General features: G+C 39.8%; 4 protein-coding genes across 5 annotated transcripts; all 4 read right to left on the reverse strand.

The window, feature by feature from the left end:
- On the reverse strand, positions 1-8,547 carry mtdha (metadherin a). 2 transcript variants are annotated; one of them, XM_004549186.2, is made up of 12 exons: positions 8,092-8,547; positions 7,110-7,208; positions 6,745-6,856; positions 6,357-6,518; positions 6,036-6,098; positions 5,637-5,810; positions 4,633-4,710; positions 4,176-4,247; positions 3,954-4,081; positions 3,741-3,851; positions 3,557-3,656; positions 1-2,666 (listed from the first exon to the last, which is right to left on the reverse strand). In XM_004549186.2, the coding sequence occupies exons 1-12, from the start codon at positions 8,464-8,466 to the stop codon at positions 2,599-2,601; spliced, it is 1,542 nt and encodes a 513-aa protein (XP_004549243.2). In that variant the 5' UTR covers positions 8,467-8,547; the 3' UTR covers positions 1-2,598. The 2 variants fall into 2 exon arrangements, with proteins under 2 accessions (XP_004549243.2, XP_004549242.2); XM_004549185.2 differs by having other exon boundaries at positions 4,633-4,716; positions 8,092-8,545.
- Positions 8,548-9,072: 525 nt separating this feature from the next.
- rrm2b (ribonucleotide reductase M2 b) lies at positions 9,073-15,500 on the reverse strand. The gene is made up of 9 exons (XM_004549187.3): positions 15,346-15,500; positions 14,629-14,793; positions 14,326-14,442; positions 13,892-14,025; positions 12,676-12,770; positions 12,420-12,553; positions 11,296-11,400; positions 10,652-10,765; positions 9,073-10,553 (listed from the first exon to the last, which is right to left on the reverse strand). The coding sequence occupies exons 1-9, from the start codon at positions 15,376-15,378 to the stop codon at positions 10,401-10,403; spliced, it is 1,050 nt and encodes a 349-aa protein (XP_004549244.1). The 5' UTR covers positions 15,379-15,500; the 3' UTR covers positions 9,073-10,400.
- Positions 15,501-15,699: 199 nt separating this feature from the next.
- On the reverse strand, positions 15,700-18,785 carry LOC101479319 (nuclear transport factor 2). Its single transcript, XM_004549188.4, has 5 exons — positions 18,633-18,785; positions 17,190-17,310; positions 17,027-17,098; positions 16,759-16,857; positions 15,700-15,975 (listed from the first exon to the last, which is right to left on the reverse strand). The coding sequence occupies exons 2-5, from the start codon at positions 17,292-17,294 to the stop codon at positions 15,859-15,861; spliced, it is 393 nt and encodes a 130-aa protein (XP_004549245.1). The 5' UTR covers positions 17,295-17,310; positions 18,633-18,785; the 3' UTR covers positions 15,700-15,858.
- Positions 18,786-18,876: 91 nt separating this feature from the next.
- bloc1s4 (biogenesis of lysosomal organelles complex-1, subunit 4, cappuccino) lies at positions 18,877-24,972 on the reverse strand. The gene is made up of 5 exons (XM_004549189.5): positions 24,415-24,972; positions 22,696-22,767; positions 22,498-22,599; positions 20,850-20,984; positions 18,877-19,907 (listed from the first exon to the last, which is right to left on the reverse strand). The coding sequence occupies exons 1-5, from the start codon at positions 24,754-24,756 to the stop codon at positions 19,809-19,811; spliced, it is 750 nt and encodes a 249-aa protein (XP_004549246.1). The 5' UTR covers positions 24,757-24,972; the 3' UTR covers positions 18,877-19,808.
- Positions 24,973-25,179: the final 207 nt, after the last annotated feature.

Below are 25,179 nucleotides of genomic sequence, written 5' to 3' on the forward strand. Positions count from 1 at the left end.
TACAAGCACTTCTCATTTAATTTTCATCTTTACCAAACAAACATAGAAATTTCATTTTTATCTCCTCATTAAACAAAACCCTTCACAAAAAAACATTTCCTAGAGACAAGTATATAAATACGTTGATTGAGTCATCATCATATTCATCAGTAAAAATTTAACAAAAGGGCACCTGAAACCACAGTGACATATCACTTTATCCTCTGCAATCTACCAGGTCTACCAACAACTACCACCATCAGCTGATCGACGCCTTGATGCACTACATCTCACAAAAACATGGTAATGTCCCCTTAAACTGGATGCCCACATGAAAGCTGCAATTCGTCTCCATACAGAAAGCTATTACAGTATAGATACTGAGTGGTACTATGAGTGGACCAAGTACTAACATTTAAAGCAAAAGTTTGATCACTTTATCTCATTCTATTATCAAAGTCATGCAAAATTAAATCAATTCTGACACCAAAACTTGCAACTGGATGGAAACTATAAAAAGGACTCCAACGCACTTTCTATACAACTACAAGTTAAGGCAATGGAATTAAATTCCTTTTATATATGTCTGTAATTCTGTGAGTGTATGTATGTGTGTGTGTGTCTTGTTTAAAATCAAATAGATGTGGAGTTAAAGCTGCTCCATGTCATATCTCTAAGTATATCCTCATTCTCAGTTTAGGTCAAAAACATTTAGCCCATCACACATCTTGGAACAAAGGTCCAAACTAAAAAGATTAAAATAGTTCACAATATGCAAAAGATGATAAAAACATTTCTTCAAAATCAAAAGGAACCAAATACAGCCTTTTGCACAGTGCAATTACAGAACTGGAAAAAGCCCTTACAATCTGTACATATGGCATGGCTTTTTCTAGCACAAAAGTGGAAGAAATGTTTAAAAAAAAAATCACAAGAGTTCAGAAGTGATCATTAGGTATGGAAAAAAATCTAAATACAATCCAGTCAGATAAAAGACAGACATACTCAGGGCGATATTGTTTATAAAAGTACAGGGATTACACATTTGTAGTCCTACTGCAGTATAGTTGAATCCCACTAGTAACTTCACAATACAGTGCCTCCCGGTGGTTCATATCAGTTACTGCAGCCTAGATGTACAGTTAAGTCTCCAATGGGGATCCAGAATCAGTTGTTTAATATCAAAAATCCAATCTGTCATTCAAAAAGACTATATATCATATCATTTACTAACTTTCAGCCTCCCAACATTTCCCTTCTGACACCCTGAAGCTCAGACAGAAGTGTTTTCATTTATTTGTAGCAAAGCTGGGTTTTGTGCATACAGTTAGACAGGTGTACAGTTAGGAGTTGGACAGTAATGGCTGTGCTTCTATGGCTAAGATGCCTTTCACACCAGTGTAACTGACATTGACCACAGCTGCCACTCATTCAGTCATTAAAAGCACAAACTACACACCCTACAGCAGAGTGTTTTCACTCAAATGACAGAAATATTAGACAAAAGAATACACAAACCTATCTCAAAACAATACTCACATGCCATATGTATGCTGACAGAGCCGTGAGTTGTGGTTCAGTCACGCAAGAGTAAAAAAACAGGACAGCAGCCTCTTTTTAGGGTTGCCTGGTGATTGGATTTATTTAATATTTATGTTGGTAACGACTGCAAGTAGTTGTGGTGACCAACTGGTCGCCCAGAAGTTGAGCATGGAACACCCTCAGCCTCTGGGCGACCACTTTCATTCGCAAATGTGTCTTCAAACAAACATCATTATTCTCAGACAGATTGCTGAAGGTTTTAGAATGATGTTGCAATTAATCCAAGTCAGTCTGCACTGATGGCAATGACACAACTCTTTCCAGTATAGGACTTGACTAGGCTGGTTTTCACCTGGTTGTATTCCTATATAAAAGCAAAGTTGCCAAGTGCCTATATCATTTTGCAGCTACATCACTGTCCTGTAGCACCCATCAGTACCAATCAATGTATCTAATGGTAGTAGTCACCTGAACACCCTTACAGCTCTTAATGACGGATGTCACATCAAACCCAGTATAAAGAGCAGGAGTATCTTAATCTGTCAGTGTACATATGGGCATGTGAGTGAGATAGGTATATTTCTCTGCTCCATAACCTTTCAATAACTCATAGGGGGCTGCTGCACAGAAATCAAAACAAAGTGCAACACTGTGTGGAACCAAAAAGTGTGGTGTTCTGGTAAAAAACAGAAAAAAAAAAAAAAAAAATCACAAAAGAAATAAAAATTTAAAACCCGTTTTATTTTTTGGGGTTAACAATTACATACACTCTCAGAGGGGGGCAAATAAAGTCTCAAAACAAAACACCTTTGCTGTCATTAAATATGTACCTCCACTAAAAGCCCACCTCACCCCAAACTCCACTCTGTTTGCAGTATAGCAAATAGTGCAAATTAGTTAAGTTTTCAGTCCATAGGACTACATTTCATCTCTGAATTTCGCCAAGCAGGTGATACCTTCCACCTGTTTACTTTTTTGTTTGTGAAACTGATCTCTGAACTGTGTACCTGGTAATTATTGCATGTGACACGTTTAACAATCATTTGCATATGCTTTGTCTGGACCTGTGAGGTGAATTTATGTCTCCCTTCGGACCTTTTTCTTCTGGGAGAACTTCGGAGGCTCCGCAATCTGCTCTGACCTCTCTGCACGGAGATGAAAGAAAAAAAAAAGTTTTTCAATTGAAATTTAAGGGCATCCAGTTACAGAACATTTCCTCAAACAAAAGTAAATTCAACAGTGTTTCAACAATGTGTATTATTCGGTTTTCACACGTGCTCTGAATAAATGATCTGATTGACTGAACAGCATCATGTGGGATGACTAACAATACACTCAGCTGGTCTGCATGTTTCCTGTGTGAGTACATTCATTAATGTAGAGACAAAGGAAAAGGCTGCACAGGCTGCTAAAATAACCCTACCGTAATTACAAGAAGAGCTGGACAGAGTAAAACAGAAACGGTCTTAGATTTTTTTCTTCAAAAAAAGTCAACCAAAGTTAAATCTTACATTTTCTTAACTTGGGACTTTTACAGTGTTGGGCCAGAAAAATTTCAGTATTATTAATTTGTCACATTAACGACGTGTCATTATAGTAAAGTTGACCAAGTGTCTTTCCAATGTAAGCTAAATCTCTCCTAAAGTTTAAATGAGCTGCCACTGTCAGTCTGGGTTGCTGTGGGAAAGCAGGGTTGGCCTGTAAGGCAGGGTTAGGAGAGGTGTGTTGACAAGTTGGTGCCGCCCTTCTGGCAGCTGTAAAGAAGTACTGATTAGTGCATCCGATAGAACAGCAACTCTCTGGGATTTTAGCTAAGTGAAACTGAAAGATGTTCAATGGATGGCTGGAGGGCAAAGGACCGCAGTACTGCTTTTGCCCGCCAGGTGGGCGTGTCACGTGATAACTATGAAATAATGACCTTGGGTATATACCCACAGATAGTGACTTGTGTTCAAATGAAACCTAAACAAGCCGCTCTTAGAAATGATTACAACACAGTGAACACAGATTTGGAGTCAGAGATGTTGAAACCTACTCTGAGTGGAGGTTATGCTGGCATTCTGCCTTTTGGAGGGCAGTGCAGGAAGCTCTTGGGGTTTGGGTATTGTGTTGACTACGTGCGCCGTGCTCACCGTCTACAACCCAAGAAATGATTATATTACAACAGGTTAAATATTCACTTGAAGACCTGATTTTATCAGCTTGGTTTGGTTTATTACCTGAGCGTCAGATGCAGCCTCCTCTTCTGTTTTCTTCTTCTTTTTCCTCTTCTTTTTCGATTTGGCTTCTCCGCCGGACGGATCCTCTGTGTCCCTCTCATCCTCCAACACCTGACGCAACAATAAGACATACAGATCAATTTATGTGAAGCCTATAATAGAAACAATACAGTAAGAAGCCAGAATTAAAACAAAACAAAACAAAACAAAAACCTTATTGGGGACAGGCTGTTCTTTCTGCACAGGAGCTGGTGTCACCAACACGGGGGGCTCTTCATAGTTTCCCCAATGCTCCACTGGGGCATTCCAGTCAGAGCTGGGATCTGCTGCTGCCATCCCATCTAAAAAAACAAATCACACAATACAGATGGAAGATAGTTAGATGGTAAAAACCTGAAGAATCTTTTTAGGAGGATTTGATGCATAGCTACTTACTGAATCCTGACCATTCATCATTAACCTTAGGGCGGCTTGCCCACTGCAGATCCACTGAATTTGAAATTGGATCTGTATGAGACAGAAGGTTATTTGTTCATTTATTTATTTTAATGAGGGACGTAGACTCATTAATCTAGCCATGACAATTATCAATCAATCAATAAGCATCCACACTGGAAGCGATTAATCGCCTTGAAGCTGATGGCTGGTTGCTTGCAGACATTTCTGTATCTAGTTGCCTTGGTAACCCTGTAATGTATTTACTGCCAGGTCACATGCCAATCAACGGCATCACGAGCTTTCATTGTTAGTCACTTCAGTTCCGTCATTTGCAAGCCTTATCCTGGGTCCCGCCCACTCTGTGCTGGCAGCAGCACTTATTTTCCCGAGTGTCACCGACTCGCTTCCAGTGTGGACACAGCTGAAAGGTCTGGTGTGTGACTGGGTGACAAACCTGTGGTGTTTAGTCCCAGCATGGAGAAGGACACTGGGCTGAGGTCAGGCTTTATCCGGCCATCAATGCCACTCCACGCTGTTGCTGACAGCACACAGAAAGACAGGTTATGCTGGTGGAATGCAAACAAACTGCAGCGGAGATTAAACGTTAACAGCATGGTTTCTAATATGAGGCTGGAGTATCTTGTCTTTTTTCCACTGGCACGTTTTCTTGAACACCTCACAGCATGAAATCCAGTCTCCTGGAGATAAAATAACTAAATAAATCAAAATCACATTATACACAAAGAAAGGTCTACTCTAGTTTTACCAAACATCCTGCTCAGTTTCATGATAAATGCACTGTGTTTACCTTGGCAGGCTTACAGTGAGCTTGACATCCACAAGGTTTGTCTGACAATAATCCATCAGGACAAGCCGGGTTATTACTTGGGCTGCCCTTGTTGAGGCAGCAGTTAACTCAAGTTTAAATTTTCAAAGATTTAACCTGCTGTCATAGCTGCTTACTAAATGTTAGCTCAGGTTATAATTTCATTAACAGACTGTCTTTATTTTCACTACACCCTGACCTTATGTCAGTGGTGCCAGTGCTGTGACAAAGCCAGTTCTGTCTCAGTGTCTTCTGAGAACTAGCCCACACTTGGAAAGCATTAAGAAATGATCTTTACATAGAATTTAGAGGATTTGTGGGCTACATCTGCCAATTATTGATGAGTTTCTTGCAGTAGGGTCTCTCACAGCCACTGAGTTTAAACTGCTATGCCTGCGCCAGCTTTTCGACCTGGTTTTATTCTCTCTTCTGCTGAAACTGATGCTAGATTGACCACCAGAATCTGCACTAGTGGAAAAGGGGCAAAGGTCATTTCATTTCATTATCAGCTCTAATGTTTCGTGTAGAGAGAAATCTCCTCCAGTATGTTCAGTCTAGAATCTCTTATGTCATACAAACTATTAATATCTACATTTGTGGTGTAAAAAGGTTTACTCAGATCTAGATGGTACCTTGTGACTCCTGAGCCCACGGCTGGGGTTCTGGCTGGCCCCTGTAATGTGTAGCTGCTGAGATAGCACTCCACTTGTTTCCCTCCATAGTGCTCATCTGACCTGGGATCTTCAAGGACATATCATTCCAGCCTCCACCATTGACCGAAGGTTCCTTCCTCCAGCTGGAGGAAACTGAGGGAACATACAAACAGGAAAGACCATCAGAGTCCCTCAGTAACAGTTTTGTTCAAAATATGTCACAGGAGGGGAGTTCAGACCAGTTCACTGACAAGAAAACAACACTTACGAGCAATATTGAAATTTCACTGGACTGAGCAGCTTGAAAATCACCTCTGTGATACCTTAAAACTCTGAATAAGTTCACGTTTAAGAGAGCCTCATAAAAAAATGGTTTACCTTTGTCTTTAACGGCTTCACTGGCTGTATCTCCCTTTCCAGTGGCTCTTGAATGAAAAGACTCTGAAACAGGGTTGGAAACAGGGTTATTACCACATAATACTGTGTGATAATGCGGGTAGACTATATATCAAAATTGCATACTGAATATGCTACCTTCTTCTGTCATTTTAGAATAAAATACATTTGCCTTAATGCACTTAGTTGCTGCAATGTGACTGGCTCATTAGATACTTGTGTTAATGAGCACCTCAACAGGTGTAGCTAAAAGAGTGGTTGGTGACTATATTTAAACATAGTGAATTCCTTCTACATGAATACCATGGTTTCCTCTGTTCCTCTTGTTAACTGCTGCTGGTACAGTTGCCTCCACGTGCGTTTTTGATGCTTCCACACTTCCTGAACCGCCAGAGTCCTCAGGACCCTTTTCCTTCCTGCGCTGCTGCCTCTTTTCTCGGTTACTGACTTTTGTCTCCCACACACCTGGATGACACACACATACATGCACCCCAAAAATAACACGACATTCTAAGGGAATGTGGTATATATCGGACTATGAAGGATATTTGCTCATTACTATATTTTAAAGAGTCTGGCTGCAATCAGAATGACAGGACATGCATGAGAAGCACATTCTGCATAATATTAAAATGTCCTTTTGAAAATGAGAAGCTATTGTGACATTTCCGCCTCAACGGTTGAGCTGTACCGTCATCAGGTTCCTTCCCATCGTTTGAAGACAAAAGCTGAACTGGTTTCACATCTGTCTTGTTCTTCTTCTTGTTCTTCTTCACCTGCACCGGGGCTTGCACCTCCGGTTTCTGTGGACAGAAATAAAAGAACAATCAAGTTACCTCATAATAACAACTTTACTGCACTTAATGTCTTTTATTATTTATCATCCCAACAGTAGTCTCCAAATGTATTTTTTCACTGCACAGAAGTGGAGTTTTAGCAGTATGTCACCAGTAATACAACTATCTTGCAAAACATCAACAAAACTGAGCAATTCAGGGAAATGCTGCGCCTACTCTGCCCACCACTGGTTTCACATTTCCTTAATTTTGATCATACCTTCTCAGTTTTGATCTGTGCTGGCAGCTTAGAAACTGCCTCAGCCACTTTAACTTCCTCTTGAGCCACAGTCACTGGCTGCCCATTGGACTGAGACTTCTGGAGGGGTGAAAAGACACAGATAAGAAACATACAGCATGACAACCCAGAAAAACAGGGAGTGCTAAAGAAAATATCAACTTACTTAAAATAAAAACGACAGTTTTTGCGTCAACACTAAATTATTAAGCCTTATATGACTGGTTAATAACACACTTATTGTCTGTTAGCTTGTTTTAAAAGTTATATTTAACAGGTTAAACAGATTATCGCTTTCTAAATACGAGCTTCAAAGAAGCGCGCCTGGGTTGCGGACGTCTTTAAAACCATTTTCACTCATCAAAGCGAAAGTTGAAGCTTCAGGTGGCTAACGATGACGTATAAACTAGCTAGCTAAACAGGAGTATCAGGTGGTTGCAAACACCGATAACACCTTCCCTTTCTTAATAAAATACCCTACCTTCATCCATATGCAGTTAGATTACGGGTTTATTTTTGTCACTTGTAAGTGGGTCGTGGAATTGTCCCTAGATGGCCTAATTTGTGCTGTGTAAACAAAGTATACGACGAGCTATACGACCGTCAATTCATACATGCCAGGTAGCTAGCTGGCTAGCTAACGCCAAACTTAACCGCTTTTGTTAATAAAATAATAAAATAAGTGTCTAACTGAACTGTTTTGCAGAGGGAGCACTTAGGTTAAGGAGTTAAATGAACACCCGCGCGTGTTGTGACTGACTCGCTGTGATTAGACGGCTCGGTAAAGGCTGCTGAACGTTGTGTGGACTCAGATGCTAGATTTTCCTCCTTGTTTCTCCCTTTTGTATGTGCTCATGGTTTTGTATATGTAATTGTATGTGTATGTGCATTTTATATGTAAACTTGTTTACTTTAAATAAAGTTAGTTTAAAAAAAAAAAAAAAGTAAAGGCTGCCTGCGGTACCTTTTCTACCGTTTTCTTTTTGTTCTTCTTCTTCTGCTCTTCTGGTTTGGCAGTTTTAGCGAAACCGGCCTTGAGGGGCTCACCGCCGCCGCCGCTGCTGCTGCTCCTGCTGCTGCCGTGTGTGACCGGGGATCCTCGCTTTTTCCCGGCGAGCAGCCCGCCGCAAACAGCGGCCCACGACAGACTGATCAGCAGCAGAAGACCCGCCGCGGCCGTGGACAGGATGACCCACGTCGGGTACAGCTCGGGCTTCAGACCCAAGTCAACCCCGAATCGAGCCCGAACATATCCCTGTCCCGAAGACAGCAGCTCCTTCAAGTGGCTGGAAAGCAGCTCGGCTTTCTCCAGCGCAAGACCTCGCAAGTCTCCAGCCATCTTTCAAAATTGCGCATACACTAGCTGTAGCTATCATTTCCAGCGCCCGTGCTAACGGAGGAGTGGCTAATCTAATCTGACTGTTAACATCAAGGCTACAAACAGCAGCATATCAATACTACATCTGCTCAGTATTAAAAAGCTCACACTCACAGGTTTGTCCAGGACAGCATCATGCACTTACACGAGCCGCTCTGTAAGAACAGGAGCTTTTCTGTCTTACCCATGAATTTGAAAATTACCCATGCACAAAATACTAAAACACATATGCTATATAAATGACACCTGTCCTGAGGTTAAATGTACACGTAGTTGTTGAAAAAGTGGTTCCAAACAATTATTTAAAAATACAAAATAACAACTTAAAAATATAACAACTAAAATCAGTTACAACCCACTTTTTCTGCTTTGTGTTGATAGACTCTTGTAATTGTTAAGCCTTAAAAGAAAGAGATAAAACAGTGAGACGAAAAAGAAGTGACACAATCCAGTCAGGTGTTAACTCCAAAAACACTAAATCTTTGACAAATTTTGTGTTTATCCGATCTTTATGTCTAGATTGTGTCACTCTAACCAGTTTAACCCACATTACAAAAAGACAACAAATTAATTTTTTGAAATTTCTTTCTTTTATTTCATTTAACTGCATTTACCCTTCACTTTCATGCGTTATTACATTACACAGCTCACGTTTTATTTCTGAGAGAACACTAATATTAGCACTGATTTGCAACCCAGCTGCTCGAAATCCCGTGAGTGCACATATAAAACATTACTGTACAAACATGTTAACAACATACCGAATATTATTAAACAATACACCCGTGGTCCTGAGTATTTTGTTTGAGTTAGACTTATGTCATAATCTGTGAATTAAAAAAAAATCCATTCATCCATGTTATCTTGTGCAACACTGTTACTCTAATATTAACCCTGGTGCTTTATAATTTGAATAAAATAACCATAAATGTTTTTCTTAGCTCACAAGGGAGTAATCTATTGCCTTTGTAGCATAGTTTCAATTATTTTCTGAAAAGTGTACAAAAAAATGTATTCAACAAACACTCAAAGATAAATACTAAAATTACAAAAAAAGGTAGGTTCTGAAAGTTGTTTAAATGAATGAAACTGTATGAATATTTAGTATGACGGTGATTATCTTTAATTTAAAGGTTAATAATTTCTAAAACAATATTTATAAAGTCCACTTTTTCATGTCACAGCATACAGCAACCAAAGTATTGCATAAAAAGTGTAGCTTTGATGCCTGAGCTGAAATAATTTTTTTTGGATGGTTTATTATTTGTTCTTCTTACATGCATAAAAGAAATTTAGAAAATAAAGAGTCCTTTTTGAATTTTTGAAGCCCACATTGTCCACCAATCATAAAATGACCCACATCACATTTATTTCTTGTCACCTACATTTGAGAATAAGGCTGTTGTTGGTTCTCAGCTGTACAAACATTTACCTCTTGCATTCATTTACAACACCTACACATATTTGGCAAAACATTTTTTATTGTATTTTAAAAGTTAGAAAATATTAAAGCAATTTGCCATAGAAACAAGCAACACGAAGCAGAAAAGTAAAAATATATTCTGTGTTTTTATTATCCACAATGCTCAGTGAGGAAAGAAATACTATTTATGTCACCTCCCTCATTATTTTATCATGATGGCAAAATGTTGATGCTCACCCATTCTACTTATAAACTGTACTGGTTGCTAAATAATTCTCCATCTCTAATACAAAACAAAAAAAACATCCCAAAAAACAATAACAACAAAAAAAAAGAGTACAGCCTTCACTTCGTAGCACTGTATCAGTATTACAGTAAGACTTGAAAACCTCTGTTGTATAATAACTGTATGGAAATAAATAAATAGGTTGACCGAATGTAACAAATTTACAGTAACATGCCATGTCAGTTTTTAGAAGTCTGCGTCTAGTGTGAATTCACCGTCCATCATGCTCGACATGACTCCGAATCTTTGATACTCTGCCACCCGTTTCTCAAAGAAGTTGGTTTTCCCCTCGAGTGAGATAGACTCCATGAAGTCAAATGGATTTTCAGCTTGGTAAACCTTGGATTAAAAAAAAATGAGGAAAAAAGACAAAAATAGGTTTAATTTCACCCATTCCGGTGTGCAGAGGGTTTTGAACGAATGATTATTAGCATTACCTTGGTCAGTCCGAGATCAGTGAGAAGCCGGTCAGCCACAAACTCGATGTACTGCTTCATGAGGCAACTGTTGATTCCTATGAGATCTACTGGCAGGGCCTCTGTGAGAAACTCCTGTATATGAATAATAACGATTAGTGACTTATAGCACTGGTACGACCTATTAAGATTTTATTGCTTCAGAATGTCATGCTGTAAAGCAGCGGTGGGAAACTCCTGTATATGAATAATAACGATTAGTGACTTATAGCACTGGTACGACCTATTAAGATTTTATTGCTTCAGAATGTCATGCTGTAAAGCAGCGGTGGGAAACTCCAGGCCTCAAGGGCCGGTGTCCTGCAGGTTTTAGATATCACCCTGGATCAACACACCTGAATCAAATGATTAGCTCATTACCAGGCCTCCTGAGAACTGCAAGACATGCTAAGAAGGTAATTTAGCCATTTAAATCAGCTGTGTTGGACACATTTAAAACCTACAGGACACCGGCCCTTGAGGCCTGGAGTTCCCCCACCCCTGCTGTAAAGCTACAACTGATCCACTGCAATGTGAGTTAGTGCAGACAAAATGAACAGGAATATGAGGTGAATAGCATTTAATAAGCAAGCATATAATGTATGTAATGTGTAGCATTAGCTGACCTGTTCGATGCTAACAGCTTTGGTGATGATGTCTCTGACTCTCTCCTCTGATGGCTTTTTCACCAGGTAGCTATACAGCAGGCAGGCAAAGTTGCAATGCAGACCCTAGCAAAGAACAAAAAAACATGTCAGAACAGCTGATCTGAAAAAATGTGTATTCATGGTGTACTTAGTCCCAGGTTTATTTTAGGAGACTTGTGTTTACACAACAGCATTTATTACATCAGCTTGATCTCAAGGAAGAACAATGATGGTCATGGTTGATACAGCACCCCCTGGTGAATTGTAAGAGAACTGCATGTCCAACAACTACTATTTTGTAATTGTTAATTAATAGGGTGATGATTAGTTTCAACACAGTGAATGCTGAGTGAAAGAAAACCGGGTGTCAGCAAGATGTAAAAGCAGTGTTTTCAGAGTCTGCCACCATACAGTCAGCATAAATGACCAAAAACTTGTTATATTAACTAGTTAGTTGATATGAGGCTCTTGATTTTTTATAACAATAAGATATTTTGAAAATCTGACTCTCAAAACAGCCAGTGCAGAGCTGCTGTTGTACAGTGTTTGCTATAACAGGGAAATATCTGTCTGAGGGCATTTTCCAAAGAGCGAGGTGAATGTGCAGTCATGACTCTGCTGCCAGCTTTGACAGTATATTGGTGTTTATGATTGCTGTTTAATCTTTCATGTTTATTCTTATCATTTGACTTATTTTTAAAGACCAATGTTGTCTTTACAGCATATATGAATTATACAGCTCTTATGAATTTGGCCGCTGAGGCTGCTGCACAAAGTTAAGGAGTCATACCAGTTATAAGCATGACAATGCAGGTAAGGGCAGACATACTGTTTCTATTTCTGAAGGTTTTCCACAGCAGTTCAAACTTATGGTCATTATGTGCATCTACTCATTTAGTCACATAAGACTGACAACAGACAAAGCTAGATGGAAAACACTCTGTGCTACGCTGTCATTTGGAAAGGAATAATTACATAGATGCCACACCTCCATTTTAAATATGAGCTGCTTCTCTTACCCACAAGTATGTCTGATTCGCTCACAACTCAGGGATACTTTCAACACATCAGAACACATATTTTTGTGCGTGAATTAGTCTCACCTCGTCCCTGCTAATGAGCTCGTTGGAGTAGCTAAGGCCAGGCATTAACCCCCTCTTCTTCAGCCAGTAGATAGCAGCAAATGAACCAGAGAAGAAGATGCCTTCCACAGCTGCAAAAGCCACAATCCGCTCCCCTGGGGCACAAACGTCAAAAATGACTGTTAAGTGATCAAACACGAGGTTCCTTCTAGGACAGTTTGATGTTATATTTAGTTTTCAGTTGTCGTGTTTTTGTCAAGTTTTGTTTCTCCCTTACCAAATGTGGATTTGCTGTCGTTTATCCACTGGAGGGCCCAGTCTGCCTTCCGTTTCACACAAGGCATGGTCTGAATGGCATTAAACAAATAGTCCCTAAAACACACAAACATGAAAACACATGAACTAAAGACTTTTTAATGTGTAATTATACTGTAGTAACAATATGTAGGGAATAGTTTATTTTGTTTGTCTTTAATCAAAGACACTCAGGAACAGGGTAAAAATAATGCAACAAGACTCATGGAGTTTGCTGAGTGTTTAGACTTAAAAGCATCTGTAAACAGTCTGTTGATGAGTGACGTTTGTTGTTTGAAGGCACATCAAAGTTGCTGCAGCTGGGAAAACAACGGCAGTTACCGCAGAACGGTCTCGACTTAACCTGTGACAAACAGGTGCAGGAGTCTGTTCCAGAAACCAGGCTCAGTGAAAACTCTGAACACCTAATAAAGGTAACTTAAACAGTGGATCAGTCACCAGGTAGTTGCCTTTCTCTGACCCTTTCCCTCCTGCTGGGCCTGACACAGCTGTCTGACAAACTATTTAGTTTCCTCATTCAAAGCACAAACTGGAGAGCACTCATTTGCCTACGTTTACGTCTTTAGACTCTCTGAACATGCAGTGAACTATTTATCAGCTTTTAATCTGTCAGTGAGACAAGGCTGCAGTCTGAATATATTCTGGAAGCATTTCCTGTTGAACTGCTTACATGTCTTGAAATATAATAAATAAATGCTGCCAAACAAGACTTTTTAAAACAGATGTAAAACATTCTTACTAGGTGAGACTGACTTTACAATCAAAGATTAATTACAAGGCATCTTTAATGCATGCTTTCATGGTGCTACATGAATAATATTTATAAGCAGAATGTGATAGGATTCAAGTTTTATCATCCATTATGAAAAAATAAAGCTGGGTAAATGATGATTTGCTGGACTTTGCTGAATAAAATCTGACAGGCTGTGTATTAACGTCCTCAACTTCCTCTTTTTGTTCTGTAAACAACACACTCTGCGTTGAAATTTTAGGTCTACTGTATTTAAACCCCAGGTGCTACAGTTTGTTGTAAATCTCCAGAAAGTTTACAAAAGCAACTCATAGAGAAGCGGGTTAAGGATTCATACTTTCATTACAACATAAACACGACACAAAAACTATTTTCCGACTTGCTAAAATAAAAAATAAATAAAACAGAGCCACCACGAGTAACTGACCTCTCCTTCAGGTCCCTAATGTAAGTGTTGATGAGCATACTGTACATCTCTGAGTGGACAGTCTCTATGAGGATCTGAAAGCTGTAGAAGGATCGCGCTTCAGGGACCTGCACCTCCTGGCTGAACCTCTGCACCTGTTGTGTAGATTAAAAACATTTGCGATGAAGCGTGCAAGTCCCACAAAACACTTGAACCACACCAAGTAAAAAAAAAAAAAAATTTAGAGTGCCATCTGCATTTATGTTAACGCATCAAGTACGGTTATCTTTTGATAGCCATTCTTGATGTGTGACTTCATTTTTGAGGGCTTCTAGTAATATCAGTTTCATTAATTTTGCAGTTCAGCTGCCAATGCATCAAATGAGCTTGTTCTCAATCTACATGCAAAATATATATTCTTGAAATTTCTTTAGAGGCCTGCAAACTAGTCTCACCAGGTTCTCATTGACGATACCGTCGCTGGCAGCAAAGAAGGCTAAGATGTGGGAGATGAAGTGTTTTTCCTCTGCCTTCAAACGGTCCCAGTGTGCCAAGTCTTTGGATAGATCGACCTAAAAAAAAAAAAACCATCAAAAGCACACCTGTTTCAGTTCCTTCATTTCATGTGTGGATATCAATATGTGCACAGTGGAAAGTAGCAGCAGCAGCAACTGTCAAAACCTGATGGTTAGACATTGTTGCATTCAATATTTTCTTCCTAAGATCACTCAGTAAACCACTCAAAGTACAGTACCCACCTCCTCCACGGTCCAGAAAGAGGCCTGGGCCTGTTTGTACATCTTCCAGATGTCTCGGTACTGGATGGGAAAAATGACAAACCGCCTGGGGTTCTCTCGGAGCAGAGGTTCTTCCTCCGTCTCCAAGCCATTCTGGCAGGCTGTATCATCTTCTCTGAAGCCGTTCTGCAAACAATCCTTTACATTTAGTTTGGTGTCTGTCTCGTTTTTGTTGCATTTTTGACTCCTAGTCGCTGTTTCTCTCGCTCCACACAACTCGTTTTACGGATTGTCCCTTTACTTACAACACGGAGCACTGCGCTTGCGCGTTAACTCGTTACAAAACAAAGGACATAACATTAACGTGTCCACTTGAAAAACATAAATGAATAAAGCAAGATATTTTTGGTCGCCTTCCATACACATTTTAAACGCTTTAGTTGATTTATTTATTTATAGTCGTTATTTCCTTAACCTCAAACACCGTGACTGACAGCTAACACGAGCAGGAAAGCACTTTCACAGCTAAAACTTGCCGTAAACCCTATTATTTGTCACATTTAGCTAAAAATATGCTTTTCCGAAGCTACAAAGGCTTTAGCTCCCCATGTTTCAATAAAGGGTAAGGTTACTACACAGCTACAAACCTAGTTACACAACCGACGTCCTCGATACACACAGTAACAATAAACGTTTAAGCTAGCTGTGCTTCAGGCCGATAGTAATGAGCTCCAGTACCTGAGAAGATGACTTTTTCACCGTCGGAGTCATTCTGAGGACTGGATTTGGGTTTTTTATTTAGCTAGCTTGTACTCGGTGCCATAACCCTGCGGACGTAGTTGTAGCTCTGTTGATTTGACACTTTAAATCCCCACATACGGGGGTATAGCGCCCCTAGCGGAAATACTAAGAAGTTCACCTTTAAAACAACACGTGGTACGGGTAGCACGATAAAACTTCCGAAAATGACTAATACCGTGATTTTTACCTACTCATCTCACTTGCACTATTAGACATCAAGCAACACCTATGAGTAAAGAGATTAAACTAAAAAAAAGCTATTTGTTACAGGAAGGCAAGACAAAACTGTAGTTTAGAGTAATAAATTCTTTATTTGAATAGAAATGTTATTAATACATGCATTGTAAACACCAAAAAAATGTGGAATATCTTTCTAGAAGTGGCAGCATGACACCGCAGTGTGAATTCAGAACTGGATACAAGTGAATGTGAACCTACTAATCCAAATCACTACACTGGTATGTTGTGTATCCCCAGTCGAAACACATCATTCGTGCATGCCCACGCACAGTTTTGGGATTTCAGCATAAACACTTGATGGAAGGCCATCGGTGGATCATCATCTACCTGTTGGAAATAATTAACAGCAAAATCGTGAAAAACTAAAACTGTAATGTTGGCAGGAATATAAACTTAAATCACATCAGCATAACTCATTAGGACTCTAAAAACACTGCAGTAATGATAATAAAGCACATTGTATTGTAATGTAGAAGCCATACATGTTGTTCAGAGTTAACATACAGAGTAAAAACAGCAGACCCACACACACTGGTAAGAAGTTCTCTATCAAACACTTAATGAACTGCAACACATCATTTATCTACATGCTCTTCAGAAAGTGAAACAGTCATTTGTACTGGGAAAGTGCAGCCTGCCACAGCCAGACTATCATGAAAATAAACATAAAACTTCCCTGCCACCCTGCATTTCACTGGATTTAAAAATGTAACTCTTCCAACCACAAGGGGGCAATCTACAAAAGCTGCTTTCTCAGAGAGAGTAGTATTGGATCCCAACACTCAAAACAATGACACCTGCAGGTCTGAATGATGATTTTAGAATAAAATGTAAATGTTATTTTTTTTGTTTGTTTTTTGGGGTGAACAAGGTCACATGATATACACAATGCCACTGATATTTGTTCCTCCTCATCATTTCTGACTGAGCACAAATTGGGTAAAAAGACCCATTAGTGAGAACATTTTGTGTACATTTGAATAAATTCTGACCAAAACTGTAGTCGGAGAAGTGATTTTACTGCAGATGCCTTGACATGGTGTAAGCTCATCAGTCCTTCAGCCAGATGAATAAAAAACATAAAATAAAATGTGAAGAATCATAGAATACCTGTAGCTGTCCAAACACCATGATGAGGATACAGCTGTCTACTGTGGGCTGGAAGTCCTGTTCTGTGATGATGTGCTTAATGCGCTTGAAAGGCAAGTTCTGTGAATTGTGAACAATATTATTGTTTAGACTGATGTGCTGATGAAAGGAGAGGCGTAAAAATATTATTAATAAATTCACAGACACAACATAACCTGGATTAGAAGCAGCATTTATGGAGTTTCTTTGTGCATGCCGGACCAACAACCTGCTAAAACAAGATACTTACTACTAGTTTGCCAGTTATAGCTTCTCTCCCCTGAAAAGGTGATCCTTCCCACGTCAGACAGGCATCAGGAGACTGCAGAAACATTTTTTCTTTCATAACTATAGGCTCAAAATATTTTTAACATCCAGCGTGATGGAACTGAATAGACATCTGGAAAGCTTACATAAAGGTTACCCAGTCCCATCCTATTGGTATTGTCAAACTGGTTGTAATACTCCTGGACAAAGCCCTCTCCAATCTTTTGCCAAATTTCTTTCTCACAGGCCATGTTTGCAGCTTTGGATCTGTAAAAGAAGACAAGCTAAGTAAAATAAGTCAAGAAATGAGAAGAAACTTGTGTTTATTATTTACACTTAAATAAGACTTTTCTGGTGTCTAATGTGCCTTAAACAAAATATGTATGTAAAAATGAAGGGCCAGTTAAATGACTATCTTAATGGACAGCCTTTTGAAATTGCCAATAAAGGTACTGTCTAATTTAACCCTGCATTTAATGTATTTATATTATTACAGACAGGATTACTTCAGATGTTTGTCACTGTATTTTACAACCTCAATCGCAAAAAACTTATACATAAAAGGAACACAATAAAACATATTTAATGTTTAAACTCAGAAAAAAAGTGCCATTGTTAAGAAAAGGGTACATAAAATTGCAATTGTGAATAAAATACAGCCTTATGCGGTTTGGAAATCACTGTTTGCATTTTGTTTGTGTTCACATTTTACACAGTGTCCCAACATTTCCAGAATAGGACTCATATTTTATTGATTTACACACAATTTCTTATACCATTTTGTTACGTGTGTTGTGTTTAACCTAAGTTTAAGCTGCTGTAACAAAGCAACTTCCCGACTTTGGAGATTTAAAAAAAAAAAAGAAAATATTATCATCTTAAATAAACTTTATTTTCAACCACTGCGAAGGACTGCAGGCAGGATGTAGATGAGTGTCAGGGGTGACTTGTGACATAAACATAGAAGAAAAAGTGAAAGGGAAGGTTTACAAGATGATAGTGAGACCTGCTGACAGAAAGACAGGAGTCGGAAGATGTTAAGATTTTCAGTGGGAGTGAGCAGGATTACAGATGAGTACATCAGAAGGACAGCTTAAAAGAGGCATGCTTTTACAAAAAAGAAAAAAGAAAAGAGCCCCACTCATATTTTAAATGAAAAAACAATGGGTTGCCTCTCGTGCTGAAGGATACAGATGTGACTGCACAGCTGGGGGGAAAATGAGGCCTGCTTCTTTAAGTGGTGTGGTTTCTTCGTGCTAAAGTTTCAACCAGCTGCAGCGACTATAGCAAGAGAAGCAGATTCAAGTCTATTGGGAGTTAACCAAGTTGCTGTCCAGGTATTTTCAGACTAGTTGAGATTAGTTAACGCAGTCGGAATTAAGCAGAATATAAATCGGAGCTGTCGCAATCCTGCCGTTTGTTAACCAGAAACCCAAGCTGCGGTCTCAAAGTTTTGGCTAGCCTCTGCTGCCTTTACCGAGAACTGTTTTTAAAACCTTTGTCTCCACATTAACCTCATTAAACTCGTGTCAACAAATCCTCAGTAACCCGTCATCTTCATTAGACACTTGACTCAAAAAGTACTTTACCTTGTCCGCTATTTTTGCTTGCTTTTTTTTTTCTCCAGCAGCAGACGTTTCGGCGTGGGGAAACGAGTCAAAACGAGGCGACCGGAGTTCCCGCTTCCTCCGACTTGTGACTAACGCGTGACGTCAGCACAAGCCGCCCAATGAGAGAGCCTCGCAGTTCTCCGTCAGGAGCTTTTCCTGCTCACCGAGTCCCACCCTCTAAAACACTAAAACTCAGGATCGCATACATGAAACAGAAACGAGCTTGTCTCAAATATTTTTTAATGATTATCTCAAAATCGTAAACCAAATACATACATGTAAAATTAAACATTTTTAATATCTAATTTGGCAAGTAATCAAAGAACCAGAGCTGAAGCTGTGACCATTATTGGCTAAACTTTGCAAGAAAGGGGCCGCACTGCATTAATCTGTTAGGTACTGTTGCTCCCCTCTCCATGATGAGGTCCAAAGTTCCTCTTCTTCCTATTTAGACTGCAGCTTCATCACTGGCACAAAACATAATCAGCAAGTGACAACTAATCTATAATGTGCTTTTTTTCCTAAAAGGTGCAATCAAAGACGTAGCCTCGTGTCAGAGAGAGGCAGTAAGATAAGGCTCGAAATAAAGTGAATACTTTGAAATGGAAGACGTTAAATGCTTAACAGGATAAGATCAGTATTGCTCGGCGGGTGGGGGTGTAGAAGAGACAAAGAAATACAGCTCAGTTCATAACAGCGTGCAGGTCTTTACAAACACTATCAACAGGAATGTAAGTCATAAAAACAAAGCTGGGTTATTTCTCTGTGTATTATTTGAAGATCTTATTGTACCTTCTATACAGTGCTCTACAGGCGAGTGGGACGACTTTGTCCTCCTGACTTGCCACAAATTTAACATCTTACATTTTCTTCACCATTAGTGAAAACAAAACCAAAGACCCATTCAGGCACTTTAAAAATAATTTTGCTACAGTTCAGTGTTTGTTGCTGCCAGGGAAAGGACTTTCAGGAGCACAGATTGTCTGCACCCACTTGACTTCCAGTGACTTGTTCAGAAAGGCTGCTATTGCTTTGTTGAAGCCACTGCACCAATAGATCCTCCTTGCAATAGGTGGCAGTAAAAGTCATCTGTGCAGTTTGGCCCAACAGGCCTCTGAGGTTAGAACCGAGTTATGTTTTGAACGTTCAAGCGCGTCACTGTTCCGGCTGTGACGTGAAATAATCATCTGTCCGAAACACGCTGGGGACTTCTTGACGCTGATGTGGTGCTGGTCGTCTTGGACTGGCTGGTTTCTGAAAGCAAAGAGACAAAAGTTAAAAACCTAATAAATGAAGTGTGGTTACAACTGCTGGGGGAAACCTTAAAAAGAACACTGACTCCGCAGGCATGATGCTGTTCTTGAACACCATCAATCTTAATCAGACATATAAATAAAAACACTGTGGGTGTTTTTGTTTTTATGAAATCTGAACCTTTACTCATAATGATCTCAATGAAGTCTGGATAGTGACTACAAATGACCTGGGTGGCCTTGATCCCAATCTCTGGACAAACAACAAACGTTGAGCAAATCAAATTCTGTGTGGATGCAACTGAGGTCACTAACGGCAGATCGCCAGTTTCCTCCATGATCGTGGTGGAGGCAGTCAATTTTTTTCTTTTTCAGAGGCAATAAATGGCTCAGCAGATATTTCACTGTCTAAAAGGAGAGCACCTAATATTTCCCCAAATCTATTTCATTCTATCCCATTTAGACCCAATGTGGAGAAAGTGGGCAGGGCATGTGGTTTTAGCCATCAGCAGCATTTGGGATCCTGGCTAAATGCATCAAATGCATCTCGGGATAGATGCATTTGATGCACAGCTATGGGTCTTTTGGGAGATTTTTTTTTTTAATCCATAAGCATTTTTCGACTTCTCCTTCTTCTTTGTAACAGAAAAGCTATGAAGACAAACCTCACTCCCTTTGCTTCATTCCAGTGGAAAAGTACAACCAAATAAAGTATGATATTAATTTAAACATTGTGAAAAGTGCTGGTTGTTACAAGTAGCAGCAAAAGCTCTGGACTGCAACCGATTATTACAGTACATTGCTACAGTAAGAGTGGGCAGCCCACAGCTGAACTAGTTTGGGAACCTTCTAAATAATAAGTTTTTGTTTAATCCTGCAAACACCAAACTCAGTGGATAGTGGAGAAAATTTATAATTCACAAGTGCAGAAATTGGCTCTTACGTTTAAGAAGCCTGGGACAGTCATTGTGCGGAGGATCTTCTTGAAAGCACCCGGTAGTGTTCCTAGCTCTCCCTCTGCCTGTGTGACCTGCTCCTCCATTGCGCTGACATTGGCTCCCACCATCTTTACAAAGGCCTGCAGACACAACAGCATATTTAAGATTCACTACAAAAGTTACAATATTCAATTTACCTGTGGTTGGCAGACAGAAAAGACAGCTGACACAGCTACGCTTTGTCCCCAGTCAAAAATGACTGTGCTGTTACACCAATGATGGACTGTTACGTTATGAAGCAGACATGCAGATGCCGACCTTGGCTCCACAAATAATTGTAGTCCAGTCTGACTCTTTATTACAAATCAGGAAATATTAATCATATTTTGCAATGAAAAACAAAAACAAATGTGTCTTTAATTTTAACTATAGATTGTGATAGATAATTTTTTAATATAAAAAGGTTTATGCAGTTAATATACAGTCATGTGAAAAAGGAAGTTTACACAGCACTCTATCCACTTCTATGAAAAACTTACAAACTTAAACTTGGCGTGCACCACCTGAGATAAGGGCTGAACAATGAGCATAAGAACACCGTTATCGCTTCAATAGGAATTATGAGCCCAAGTAGCTGTCAGGTGATAAAATGCACTTGATTAACTGATCATCAGCAAGTGTGAGCACCTCTGTAAAAGCAGTTTGGCAGTTTGCTGGACTGTAACACCGAAGTGTGAGTCAACACAACCTTCTCAGGAGTGGACGTCCCTGAAAGTTCACCTTAGGTTTGCAAAGTTGGATATTCGAAAGTACTCTAGAGTCAAATGTGAGGCCACCTGTTTGACAGCTAAAGCTTGGCTGAAACTGGGTCATGCAACAATGATCAATGATCCCAAGCACAGCAGCAAATCTACAACAGAAAGGCTGAAAAAGAAAAGAATTAAGGTGCTGCAATGGCCCAAACAAAGTCTAGACATCAAACCGATTGAAATGCTGTGACGGGACCTTAGAGAGCTGTGCATAAATGAATGGCTGCAAACTGATAAAGTCATACAGAAAATTATTACTTCAAGTTATTTCTGCTAAAGGTGGTTCTACAAGTTGCTGAATTATGGGATGCACCTAGTTTTTCACAGAACTGCATAAGTTCCTCTGAAAAATTTCACATGACTGTTTATCATGAAGTAAATTTTATTTTTGTCTCATCACAAGTTACCTGATGAAGACATTTAATGACATTCAGCTGAAGAAATCGTGAGTATGAACTCAAATAAACATAGTTTTTGCAAATAAGGTCCCCTTTGCTGGTAGATTACCAGACATTTGAATGCATGGTAAGCTTTTACATGAGGAACAGGAACTAATACTTCTACCTTTTCGGTACACGAATGAATAAATAGAGGAAATAGAAAAACAAACAAGTGGCTCAGGGTCTCCATTTGTGAGGATGATACTTTCTGTATTTAATTATGAATAAAAACACTGCACAAAAATCAATATACATCAACTCACAATCATGCATTTCATATTAGAGTTGTTAATGCCGCTTGCAGTTTGGCAGGATGCCTCTCTGAGGAATCCGTGTGCATTATAAAAGCGGCAAATGAATATTTTATACAAAACAAAATGAACCGTATGAAACAGTCGCTTTACCTCCAGCTTATCAATTCTTCTGTATATCTGTCTCATTTCATCAGACTTCTGCTGGATTTGAGGTAGGTTTTCATTCACTATCTGCGAGGTATCGTTACGGATCTGTAGACAAAACAAGACAGAATATCAGAAGCAAATTATCCGCGTAATCTAAAACATGAGATGTAAGACACACTTTTATATTCTGACTGAGCTTACCATATCCAGCATTCCAACAAACTCATCCACTCTTGTCAGCATCTCTTCCAAGCTTTTCTCCAAGCACAGGATCTATATAAGACAATGATTTTAAAGTAAGGGTCCCAGAGTGTGTGAAATATGTCATAGTTATGTTGCCCACACACAAGCTTCAATACGTTTAGATTGCATGGCCAAAACACAGCAGCCTTTGTGCTCCTTCTTCAGCTTCTCTGTAACATGCCTTGTATCACGCATATCCACTTAAGACTCAAGTCACATGGCTTGGGCTTGAATCAGTTCTCAGGCCATTCTTCTAATGACTTTTGAAGTGACATGAAAAATCCCACAACCCAGTTTTGACCTTAACAGCAGTTAATCGCACCGTCACCCAGATTCAAGCCCTTCGAGTTAGAATTAAAAGCTTGTAAATATATGACTTTTCAGAAACTTTTCCTGCCATCAGATGCTCTAGCAATCATTCTGGCAGCAGCGAATCATCTTTGTGGTTTTCCTCCTGCCTGGCACCTCCATATTCAGCATCCTTTGTCCAATATATCCTCTATCCCATCTCAAACTCTAGCCCTTCAAACCTTACTACTAAATTCCTCAACGTGCGCTGTCCCTCTGAAACACTTGTCCATTCTGCTCAATCCCAGTGAAAATCTGAACATCTTCAACTCTGTCATCTGTCTTTTTTTTGGGGTCAGAGGCAAACTGAACAAACCATAAATCATAGCAGCACCTCGCAAATCTTCTTTTACTTTTGCTGCTATCCTCTTGACACTTGTCTCTATCTACTTCCCCCATACTCTCTTCCTCACCTCACTTGTGCCCTGTCCATCGCTTTGGATGGTTGACTCCAGATATTTAAACTCATCCACCTTCACGATCTCTGCTCCTTGCAGCTTCACATTTACACTTTCTCTCTCATTCACACACATGTATTCTGTCTTGATTTCATTGACTTTCATCCCCTTTCTCCCCAGAGCATACTTCCTGTTGGTTAATGGTGAGGCATAAGTCATGTGAAGGCCAGATTCGACGTTAATGCAATTTAAAAAGTAAGCTTCAATGTTTGCGAAGGTCTACTTATACTGGTGTTTCCCCTTTTTCTATCAAAGTTCATCAGGGGCTAAATTGTTACTCCAGCTGCTGTTCTGACAGCCTATAATTTTTTGGTTTGAGTAGAGTCCGTGCAGGTACATGTCTTTTTGGGGCTGCATATTTCTTGTGAGACTCATTAAACCCAGTAAAATGTGGGCCACAGTCTTAGTATGTGGTGCTGGTGGACCGCACTACGTCACTGCACTCGTAGAGCATTTAAAACACAATTCTTTCTACTTTGTACCTGTTTTTGAAATTAGTTGGCCTAATTTGGGACTTCCGACATAAACCTCTGCAATACATCTTTACAGGCCAGCTGATGTAAGAGGAAAGCCAATCCTATCACTACTTTCGTGTCGCCTAGCAACTGTCATTGCCAACACCGTCCTAGTTACTGACAAAAGCAACGTGAAACTTTCTTGTACCGTAACGTTCTTGTTGTATAAGAAAATGCTAGGTAGAATAAGACATATAGTCCTTAATGGAGACGATGTAAACCAATTTATTTGGTACTCATAATGAAAGTGGAACACTTCGTTTACAGGAAGACTGTGTAGGGCTGCTGCGGTACTGACAGTCAAATCATAAACAAAGAGCTAAACATAGCTTAGCTGCTGATATAACAGCACGCACCTCGTCTCCTGCTGTCGCCCTGATGTAGGAGGAGTAGCTGAGCGCGGTGTGCCTCAGCACCTCGTCGTCCTGCTCTGGGTCGTGCTTGTCGGTTGTCCCGGGCTCTGCAGCTTCATCGAGGCTCGGGCTTTGAGAAATAACGTTAGCTGCTCCTGCTACTCCTGCCCCCGCCGCTGCTCCAAAGCTGGGGCTCTGCGACACCGTCCCGCTGCTGAGGATTTCGCTCACCATCGACAAACTGCTCGCACTCTGAGAGACGATTCCGCTGTCTGTGCTGATCTCAGCGCTGGACTCCTCCAGGGGAGACAGCAGGCCCACCCTGTCAACCCGTTGATGGTCCATGTCGCTTGTCTTTCTGATCTACTGCCGTGTTTTGCCTTGTCAAATGACTAGATCACGTGTGTCGCACAATGGACGGAAGCTCGTAAGGGACAAAGGTGTTTTTAGTGCAGCAGAAAACGGAAAATGTAAATAAAGAAAAGTACAGTATAAATAAATAGAATATAATGGAATACATTCTCAATGCTGGATACAAGCGCCATTTATTTGCATGTCTGCCCCTTTGGATTCATGCATCAAAATGAATAAATTCCATTAGCCACTTGAGTTTTAAAAATGTCAAAGTTTTTCAGTTTATTTCCCATCATTTTCATCTTAGGACACGGCAGTTTTACAACAGAATTCCAACCACTGGATCAATTTTAGAGGTTTTACTCTTAAATTTTAGTTCTTTTAACTATAAGGCAAACTTACAACTTGAACACT

The sequence above is a fragment of the Maylandia zebra genome, linkage group LG22 (assembly GCF_041146795.1).
Source record: "Maylandia zebra isolate NMK-2024a linkage group LG22, Mzebra_GT3a, whole genome shotgun sequence".
Lineage (NCBI taxonomy): Eukaryota > Metazoa > Chordata > Actinopteri > Cichliformes > Cichlidae > Maylandia > Maylandia zebra.

Coding starts and splice junctions, on each gene's coding strand:
- mtdha (XM_004549185.2), bottom strand. CDS start 8,466: ATGGCTGGAGACTTGCGAGGTCTTGCGCTGGAGAAAGCCGAGCTGCTT. Junction 4,248..4,632: donor GCTGGGACTAAACACCACAG/GTTTGTCACCCA, acceptor TGTCTCATACAG/ATCCAATTTCAAATTCAGTG. Junction 3,657..3,740: donor AGGCTGCATCTGACGCTCAG/GTAATAAACCAA, acceptor CTTGGGTTGTAG/ACGGTGAGCACGGCGCACGT.
- rrm2b (XM_004549187.3), bottom strand. CDS start 15,378: ATGACTCCGACGGTGAAAAAGTCATCTTCTCAG. Junction 11,401..12,419: donor AGCTCATTAGCAGGGACGAG/GTGAGACTAATT, acceptor GTTCTTTGCTAG/GGTCTGCATTGCAACTTTGC. Junction 10,766..11,295: donor AAGCTGTTAGCATCGAACAG/GTCAGCTAATGC, acceptor ATTCATATACAG/GAGTTTCTCACAGAGGCCCT.
- LOC101479319 (XM_004549188.4), bottom strand. CDS start 17,294: ATGGCCTGTGAGAAAGAAATTTGGCAAAAGATTGGAGAGGGCTTTGTC. Junction 17,099..17,189: donor TGGGACTGGGTAACCTTTAT/GTAAGCTTTCCA, acceptor ATGTTTCTGCAG/TCTCCTGATGCCTGTCTGAC. Junction 15,976..16,758: donor TGGTGTTTGGACAGCTACAG/GTATTCTATGAT, acceptor TATTTCCAACAG/GTAGATGATGATCCACCGAT.
- bloc1s4 (XM_004549189.5), bottom strand. CDS start 24,756: ATGGACCATCAACGGGTTGACAGGGTGGGCCTGCTGTCTCCCCTGGAG. Junction 20,985..22,497: donor GAAGAATTGATAAGCTGGAG/GTAAAGCGACTG, acceptor TTGTGTCTGCAG/GCCTTTGTAAAGATGGTGGG. Junction 19,908..20,849: donor CTGTCCCAGGCTTCTTAAAC/GTAAGAGCCAAT, acceptor CTTTGCTTTCAG/AAACCAGCCAGTCCAAGACG.